The sequence below is a fragment of the Carassius auratus genome, chromosome 48 (assembly GCF_003368295.1).
Source record: "Carassius auratus strain Wakin chromosome 48, ASM336829v1, whole genome shotgun sequence".
In the NCBI taxonomy this organism is placed as follows: domain Eukaryota; kingdom Metazoa; phylum Chordata; class Actinopteri; order Cypriniformes; family Cyprinidae; genus Carassius; species Carassius auratus.
The window spans coordinates 8785524-8795523 of record NC_039290.1 but is presented as its reverse complement, the minus strand read 5'-3'; the positions used below and the strand labels follow the sequence as shown (position 1 = coordinate 8795523).

At 31.1% G+C, this 10000-nt stretch overlaps 1 protein-coding gene across 5 annotated transcripts in view; it reads left to right on the top strand.

Annotated features, from left to right (window-relative positions):
- LOC113065759 (vitamin D3 receptor A-like) overlaps nucleotides 1–10000 on the top strand; it is a 44111-nt gene that overhangs the window by 28048 nt on the left and 6063 nt on the right. For all 5 annotated transcript variants that reach the window (XM_026237262.1, XM_026237267.1, XM_026237264.1 and 2 more), the window contains 4 exons: nucleotides 175–322; nucleotides 2339–2469; nucleotides 6475–6659; nucleotides 7602–7701. In XM_026237262.1, coding sequence (XP_026093047.1) covers nucleotides 175–322; nucleotides 2339–2469; nucleotides 6475–6659; nucleotides 7602–7701 — 564 coding nt within the window. The remainder of the gene's footprint in view (nucleotides 1–174; nucleotides 323–2338; nucleotides 2470–6474; nucleotides 6660–7601; nucleotides 7702–10000) is intronic.

Genomic DNA, 10000 nt, shown 5'->3' with positions numbered 1-10000 from the left:
ATGCTCTGCAGTGAATGGGTGCCGTCAGAATGAGAGTCTGATAAAAACATCACAATAATCCACAGCACTCCAGTCCATCAGTGAACATCTGGAGAAGATGTTTTTAACTCAAACACATAGTCTATAATCCATAATAACATGTTTCTGACGCCTCTCTCACTCTGTGTGTTTCAGTGATGGACCTGATGGCCGTGAGCACGTCTGCGACGGGTCAGGAGGAGTTTGACCGCAACGCGCCGCGGATCTGTGGAGTGTGTGGAGACAAGGCCACCGGCTTCCACTTCAGCGCCATGACCTGCGAGGGATGCAAGGGCTTCTTCAGGTGAACCTTGATCATGCGGCACAGGATTTCTGTTTCAGATAACTTCTGAAATTTCTGTTCATCTGTGAATCCTGAAAAATAAAATGCATCACAGTTTCCACAAAACTATTGTTTGGCACAACTGTGTTCAACATTGATAATAATCAGAAATGTTTCTTGAGCAGTAAATCATCATATTATTGTGATTTCTGAAGATCATGTGACACTGAAGACTGGAGGAATGATACTGAGAATACAGCGGAGCATCACAGAAATAAATTACACTTTAACACAGATTCACACAGAAAATGTTATTTTAAATTAGAATAATATTTACCAATATTACAGTTTTTACTGTTTTTTTTATCAAATAAATGCAGCCTCGGTGAGATTCTAAAAACATAATGTTTTGATGAGATTAAATTTCTTATCCAATTTCCAATTTTTTTTTATTATTTTAAATTTTGACTAGTAGAACATTTCAAGTAAAATGTATTCATATTACTAGTGTACAATAATAATAATAATAATTAAATAATTAAAATATTGCTAGTCTACAGCAATAATAATAATAAAACTTTATTTTTTATTTTTAGAGGAATATTAAACAATATTTCATCCCTATTTTTATTTTAACAGTAAACCTCTTGTTCAGGACTTTGTTTACCAACAAACTTTTATTTGTTTATCGTTTATGTTTTATTGTTCAGTTGATTAACACTGTTATTGATAATAACAAATAATAATAATAAATTATTACTGAATGGTAAATCCATAAAGAGACAATAAATACATTTCATGTTTGGACAGAGTTACGAAATGCTATAAATGTATAAATGTAAAACCTTTGACCAGTAGTGTAAAATATTTCAGAGTTAAATGTATTATTATTATAATTATTATTTTAATTCATCGTTAAGCTCTGTCACTGATGCTGAACTTTTCAATAAAAAAAAATAATAATTATTTCAAACCTAATCATTAGTGTAAAATTATTTTTAAGCTCTATCACTGATGCAGATTTTTTTTTAATGTAAATGATTTAAAATCTTTGACCAGTGTTTCAAGGTAAAGTTTATTACTAATAATTGAAATTATTTCAAACTTTGGACCAGAAGTATAGAATATTCCAAAGGTTAGATTTATGATTATTATTATGATTATTAAACTGCTTTTTTCTGAAAAAATGAAGCACATGACAGTCTGTGTGCTGCAGTCCTCTTTCAGAGAGGACGGAAAATCTTGTGTTTGTTCCCGGTTTTCTCCCGGTGTTATTTTCATCCGTTAAATCCACCCAAAGGTCAGCGGCTCGTGTTTGTCTCTTCAGAGCACAGAACCGCCGCTTGCTTTTATGACCCTGCTGAAAAACAGCAGCTTGTGTAAGTAATGGCACACTGTTTATGAGCGGTTTGATCTAAAGAGAGCCAGTGACGTCTCTCTTATAAAACACATCTGAATGAGGGATGCAAAGTGCTTTGTTTTCGCTTTAGTTAGTTAGTTAATTCTATTTCTAAACATTTTTATTTATAAATATTATATAAAAATTACTTCTAGCATTACCGACATCAATTATAATTATATATATTATCTGCAAACTGAATGATAAAGTTGGATCCATGAACAGGCTTGCAGAGGGAGAAGAGGAATGGGCTCAGCACAGAGCCCTGTGGTACGCCGGTGTTGATTGTGATGGTGCTGGAGCGGCTGTGGCTTGTCTGTTGGTCCATAATCCAGTTGCAGAGGGAGGTGTTAATGTCCAGGTCTCCAAGTTTTGTGGTCAACTTGGAGGGAATGACATTGTCAAATGCTGAACTGAAGTCAACAAATGTACATACGTGTTGTTATTGTCCAGGTGTGTGAGTGCAGAGTTCAGGACTGTGTATACTGCATTGACTGAAAACATGTTGGCACAGTTGGTTGAAAATGTCTGGGTCTGTGTCTCAGTATATATATATATATATATATATATATATATATATAGTCTGTGATGTTGAGTGTGTTGTTGGAGCTCAGGACCGTTCTCTGTGTGTTCATCAGGCGCAGTATGAAGCGCAAGGCTAGCTTCACCTGCCCCTTCAGCGGGAACTGCACCATCACCAAAGACAACTGGCGTCACTGCCAGGCCTGCCGTCTGAAGCGCTGCGTCGACATCGGCATGATGAAGGAATGTGAGTGTCACACGCCCTCTGAGCTGACCGGGGTCAGAGGTCACACCCAGGGTCACGACCAACATCAACATATGAAAGAATGAACAGAATGCTGTCAGACCGACCTTCAAACACATGAGAGACAATGAACTCACACTAGATACTGACATCTAGAATTACATTATACACACACGCACACACACACACACACACACACACACACACACACACACACACATATATATATAAATATATTGGTTTATTATATTAATTTACTTAATTTTAAATATATAACAAAAATCACATTTATATTTTATTAGATATTGGTATTATATACTGTATGTATATTATTTATTCATAATTTGTAAAAAAAAAAAATAAAAAAAAAAAAATATATATATATATATATATATATATATATATATTAATCAGATTAATATTTTTGTTTTAAAAATATATTTTTTAATATATGATTATTTATATATTAAAATGTATTATATTGTATTATTAGACTCCTTTATTTTTTATGTGTCACATTAAAATCATATTTAGAATTTATATATATATATATATATATATATATATATATATATATATATATATATATATATGTAAACATATATTTATGTAAACATAAATGTATATGTATCACATTAAAATAATTAATTTTATATTTGTATTTAGACACACACACACATGTATCATATTAAAATCATATTCATATTTTAATTATATATAAATATATAGAAAGAGAGATTTACAAATGTGTAATTAAACATTTATAAAATATAATTTATTTCGATGAGAGAGTTTCAGAAATTAAAATTAAACCCGATCATACTGAGGCATTATAATAACTATAACTGAGTGTTTATGTATATAATCTTTTGGGTTTATGAGTCAGCCAGTGTTTTTGTAACTTCATCTGTCTTTAATTTAACAGATGGCATATTTCCATATGAGAGATGTTTTGAGAGTTTTCAGGAGGATTACAGCTCAACCAATGACAATAATATTAACAACCACATTTTATTAACTAGTTTTTTTAAATCGACTTTCTTTTGTGCAAAACATTCTGTTGTGTTACTATGGGGTTTCGAGTTTAAGAAACAGCATTAATTAAAACATGCGCTTTGTTTATGTGCTAATTCCAGTTAATTGAGGTGTTTTAAAGCGACACACACACACACACACACACAGAGTGAGAGAGAGCCAACAATGATGGTTTTTCTCCATGAAGTTGCTCAATGAGCGACCCAGATTTTGTGGGAGTCGTGGGGAAGGCAGATCGCCACTTTAAGCGAAAACAGATACCGTTGTGTATAAAAGAACCTCTTTGTGTGTCGCATTCGGGTCGGCTGAGGACAGCAGGTCAAAGGTCAGCGGTTTGTGCAGTTAAAGAGATGCTGATCTCGGCACTGTGATGTCATCGTGACATCATCGGGACTGTAGACACAGTCATGGTCTACATGGTCAATATTTACGATAATATTTTTTCTTTCGTATTTTGAGATAATTTTATGGGACTAATTAATATTTATGCATTAATTATGATCAGTTTTTCCCATTGAAAATAGTACAGTGTAATTAAAACATAATACTGACACAAGGGGGTGATCTTTTTCCATCTCGGTGACTCTGTTTTATTAATATTATTATTTTGACGGTGTTATATCTTTATATTTTTCACTTTTTTTGTTATAAGATGCAAGGGGGTGATTATTTTCTGTACCCACTGTATATGTATATAAATATGTGTATATACTGTATATAATTTAATAAAAAATAAATGTATGCAAATGCATTAAACCTATAATAATATTTACTGATATTATAATATTATGTTTTTATACATATAAAATACAAATAAATAATAATAGTAAAATATATAATACATTTAAAAAAGTAAAAAGATAAAAAATTTATAAATATATAAAATAATGTTAACTAGAATAGCATATTTATGGTTTTTATTACACCATATATATATATATATATATATATATATATATATATATATATATATATATATATATATTTGTTATAATTTTATATATTAATGTTTTTGTTTTTTGTTATATTTCACCAGGGGACTTTTTATATGAGGAAATAAATTAATTGTACAAACATAAAATGTTTTGATCTTAAGCATGATATATGAATGAACTAAGAGAAAATAGTGAATAGTGAATCCAAATTCGGAAAGGCACGGAAAACAAATAACGTGTTCCACAGAAGAACTAAATGGAATAAAATATGAGATGGGAGGAAAAAACACATTTCAGTGCTTTCTCTCAATGTACTGTATATAAATTGCAGTCAGCCGCTGCAAATATGCAGGGCATTGAAATCATTTTTGAATGAGCGCTCGCTTTTTACTTTCACTTTCTGTTTTTGTGATCACTCGTACATAGCAGCATTCATTTTTTCGTGCCTTTCCGAGTTCACTAATTGGACACATCCCTAGTACACACAGCTGCACGAGCCACTGTCGCCATGAATCCCTCAGACTAAAACCGTTTTGTGTAAATGTGGGTTTTTTGGAAATCGTTCAAATCCCCGAGTGCAGCCTAAGTAAGATAGAGACGCACAGATGGCATCCGCTCCAGACTGGCACTGTCAGAGTTCTGCTTGTGCAGACGGCCGCTTGTGCAGCGCTTCAGCTGTCAGTCGTTGTCTGTAATAGTCTGTAGCACGCTGGGCGTCTGAAAAACTGCCTCCCGAGGATCGTCTGGTGGCCGTACGCACCTTCACATGAGCCTGGAGTCTGAGCCAAGAGCTGCAGAATATCGAGAAAGTGTGTGGTAATCCACGCCGCTTTAGACGTTATAATGAGCAGACAGACTTTGGTTGTTTGGAAAAATTATCTTGTTACTGACATTGTTATCTTGTTATTTTTATTAAAGTTTTTAATGTTTTTACTTTCATATTTCCCCATTGCATTGTTAGTTAGTAATGGCAATTTAGTTTTCATCGTTTTTTTCACGTGTATATAGTTTTTATTAATATTTATTAGTTAATTTTAGTAACTTGGTTGACTTTTTGTAACTTTTTTAACATGCATATAGTTTTTATTAATTTTTATGTAATTTTAATAATGTTTTGTTTTTGTCATTTTTAAAAATGTGCATATATAGTTTTTATTTTTAAATTGTTTTATTAATATTTATTTTTTTATTTGAGTAATTTTGATGTATTTTTGTAACTTTTTAAAAATGTATATAGTTTTTATAAATTTTTATTATGTAATTTTGATAATGTTTTTGTAATTTTTTTAAATATGCATATATCGTTTTAATTTTTTAATTGTTTTATTATTTATTATTTTATTTTAATATTTTAATATATTTTATTTTATTTTAGTGTTCCTGTAGCTCAATTGGTAGATCATTGCGTTTATCAAGCGCAAGGTTGGGGGTTCGATTCCCCGGGAACACATGATAAGTAAAAATTGATAGCCTGAATGTACTGTAAGTCGCTTTGGATAAAAGCGTCTGCTAAATGCATACATTTAATTTAATTTAATTTAGTAATTTGGATGTATTTTTTTTTACTTTTTTAACATGCATATGTTGTTTGTCATTTTGAGTAATTTCTTGTGTTTTTGTCATTTTATACGTTTTTAAATGTCTATAGTTTTTAATACTTAGAATTAGGTTTTATTTTTGTATTTTCCATTTTCATTTTCTGTAAACTTTAGTAATTGTCTTGTAATTGTTTTTTTAATAACCCATGTCCATATTGTTTCCATTACTTTTTATTAATATTTGTTTTTACTATTATATTTTCGATTTTTAAGTTTAGTAATTTTGTTGGGTTTTTGTCATATCTATATATTTTTTACATTATTTTTTTTCCAGCTTTAGTTATTCTACTACAACTGCTGAAATTTAAAGGAGATTAGAAATAATAGCTGTTGTTATCAAATTGAAAAAAAAACTAGCTGTTTTTTATATTTTGTTTGATTTCAGTTAACGTTGTTTTCGTACATCTTCAGAAGTCTGACTGGTTCTGTCTGTATTTCAGTTATTCTGACGGATGAGGAGGTGCAGAGGAAGAAGGATCTGATCCTGAAGAGGAAAGAGGAGGAGGCGGCGAGGGAGGCGAGGAAACCTCGTCTGAGCGAGGAACAGATGCAGATCATCAACACACTGGTCGAAGCGCATCACAAGACCTACGACGACTCCTACTCCGATTTCGTCCGATTCAGGGTCAGTTCAAACTCCTTCATGAAGTCTCTTCTGCTCAGCAAGTCTGCATTTATTTTATACAAAATACTGTAAAAACAGTGTAATATTATTACAATTTCCAACAGCTGTTTTCTGTGTGAATCTGTGTTAAAGTGTAATTTATTTCTGTGATGCTCCGCTGTATTTTCAGCATCATTCCTCCAGTCTTCAGTGTCACATGATCTTCAGAAATCAGAATAATATGATGATTTACTGCTCAAGAAACATTTCTGATTATTATCAATGTTGAACACAGTTGTGCTGCACAATATTTTTGTGGAAACTGTGATGCATTTTATTTTTTCAGGATTCACAGATGAACAGAAAGTTCAAAAGAAAAGCAATATTTAAAATAGAAATCTTTCTAATATTATAAATGTCTTCACTGTCACTTTTGATAAACTGAATGCGTCCTTGATGAATAAAATTATTAATTTCTTTAAAATGACTGTCCCCAAACTGTGCTTTATAAGCTTTTCTACTTTTCTGGGTATAACTAGGTAAATTATTGTTTTGTTTTGATGGAAAAGCTGTGATTTTATGTTCCATAAATTATTCCTGACAAGCAAACACATTTACAAACAATTGTGATGCTGCGATTCTGGACTTTAATGTCTCTGATATGAGTTGAAAACCTGTATATGGAGTTTATTTGAATCTGTTGCAGATCATATGTCTATATGTTAATGTTGTTACTAAAGGCACTCCTCTTACAGTCATTTCATTTACAAGCAGAATTTGAGCTCTAGTTCTCCACGTGAAACCTGAGCTGGACTTCTCTGAACACTGTGATTTTTATAATTGCAGTTATTTCTGTTTGATGTGTTCTCTAATGGAGACTCTGCTCTGAACACATCCTGCAGTTTTCCTCTCAAAGAATTTATGCAGTAGTTTGTAATATCAGGTGTTTTCTGTGTGTTTTAGCCTCCGGTTCGTGAGGGTCCGGTCACCCGCAGCGCCAGTCGTGCTGCGTCTCTTCACTCTCTGTCTGACGCTTCATCAGATTCATTCAACCATTCACCAGGTAACACACACACACACACACACACACACATATAGACATATATACATAACAAACACACTTACATTTACTGAGCTAAATCTAAATGCAGTCACAAATTTGTCCCCAAAATACATTTACACAGGAATGTTTTCAGGTTTCAGTTTTCCCTCTTTTTTGGTTACAAAAACCGAGTGTCTTGTTTCCAGCACAAATTATCTAAAAAAAATTTAAACCAAGATACATTTAATTCAGAAACAAAATGACTTTTTACAGTGATCTGTAAATCGGTTGATGCTTAAAATTAGAAAAATAAACTGAATTCAAAGGGAAATAATAAAGATTTCTATTCTGACCCCACTTATAGATAATTAGCCTTGTTTTAAGCATAGACTTAGACTTTTTTGTCTTAAGGCATTTTGTTGGCATTAAGTTTAAAGATTTCTACAGTGGGGATTTCAGATTTTTCTTTTTGTCATTTGTAAAAATATAATACTATCAACAGACAGAAAAAAAATGTATTGTTCAAAAATCGGCACGTTTTTAATAATAAAAGTTTATATAAATCAGCCTGAATGAAATATAAACAAACCCCTCTATAAAAACCTCCAGAATATTGAGAGGAATAAAACTGTAAGTTTTGGTGAATGTAAGTGCTGCTAAAGTGGAGAAACCAACGTTTAAAGATATGGATTGTAATCGAAATTTACAGATGCTAGTAGATAAAGTGAAATAAAAAAATTCATGTTTTGAATGATATATGAACAAACCCTTCAGTAGAAATCTTCAGATCATAGAGAGGAATAAAACTGTAAGTTTTGGTGTATGTAAGTGCTGCAGAAGTGGAGATAAAACTCATTGTCCCTTTAAAGATATGGATTTTCACCATATTTTTTTAAATAAAATGTTGTATAAATCAATGTGAATGATATATTAAGAAACCCTTCAGTAGAAATCTTCAGATTATAGAGAGGAATAAAACTAAGTTTTGGTGTATGTAAGTGCTGCAGAAGTGTCGATAAAACTCATTGTCCCTTTAAAGATATGGATTTTCACCATGTTTTTAGAAATAAAATGCTGTATAAATCAATGTGAATGATATATGAACAAACCCTTCAGTGGAAATCTTCAGATCATAGAGAGGAATAAAACTGTAAGTTTTGGTGAATGTAAGTGCTGCAGAAGTGGAGATAAAACTCATTGTCCCTTTAAAGATATGGATTTTCACCATGTTTTTAGAAATAAAATGTTGTATAAATCAATGTGAATGATATATGAACAAACCCTTCAGTAGAAATCTTCAGATTATAGAGAGGAATAAAACTGTAAGTTTTGGTGAATGTAAGTGCTGCAGAAGTGGAAATAAATCTCATTGTCCCTTTAAAGATATGGATTTTCACCATGTTTTTAGAAATAAAATGTTGTATAAATCAATGTGAATGATATATGAACAAACCCTTCAGTAGAAATCTTCAGATTATAGAGAGGAATAAAACTGTAAGTTTTGGTGTATGTTAGTGCTGCTGAAGAGGAGAAAACTTTTAAAGATATGGATTGTTAATTGAAATCTGAAGACACAAAGTGCAATAAAATAAACTAATGTTTTTGTTCTAGTTTGAAGAATATATTCTATAGAAGAGAAATAGACCAACATTTCTAAATTGAGCAGTATATGGAAAAACTGATTTTGCCTGTTGTGTCTTGTCTTTTCTTGTAAAGTAAATATATCTTTAAAACTGTATAGCAATTTGTGCTGAAAAACAAGAAAAAAAATATGAGGAAGAACTTTGTTTTTCTGCATTGTTGAAGTGTTTAGAAGTCTGTTCACGGCAAGAATGTCACAACAAAAGTGATGCAAATTAACACCAAAAAATTATCATGTTTTTGCACAAACTGTTACCCATCAGGCACATCACAAATTTTCACCCTTCTATGATTTCGAGAAATCTTTTGAACACACTCTGGCTATATGAGTTAAATCATATAAAATATAAAAAAGGTACTCACCTAAATGCAAAATATGATTCATTTCTGTACACATGAAGCTTACTGTACATTATATTAGTCATTTAAATTTTTGTGTAAAATGTATTAATCAAAACAATGTAATTCATTTAAATAAAATATAGATATTTGATGAAACGTAATTTATAAATAAATAGAAATTTTACATTTTGTCATGCCAACTATCTTACTTTTAGTGTTTAAACTTACGACAACTGAAATAAAAAGATAACAACAACAATTTAGACATATTTGAAAAAAACTAATAAAAATAAAAAGTGATAATTTAAACTAAAATGAAAATGAATACAGAAAATTG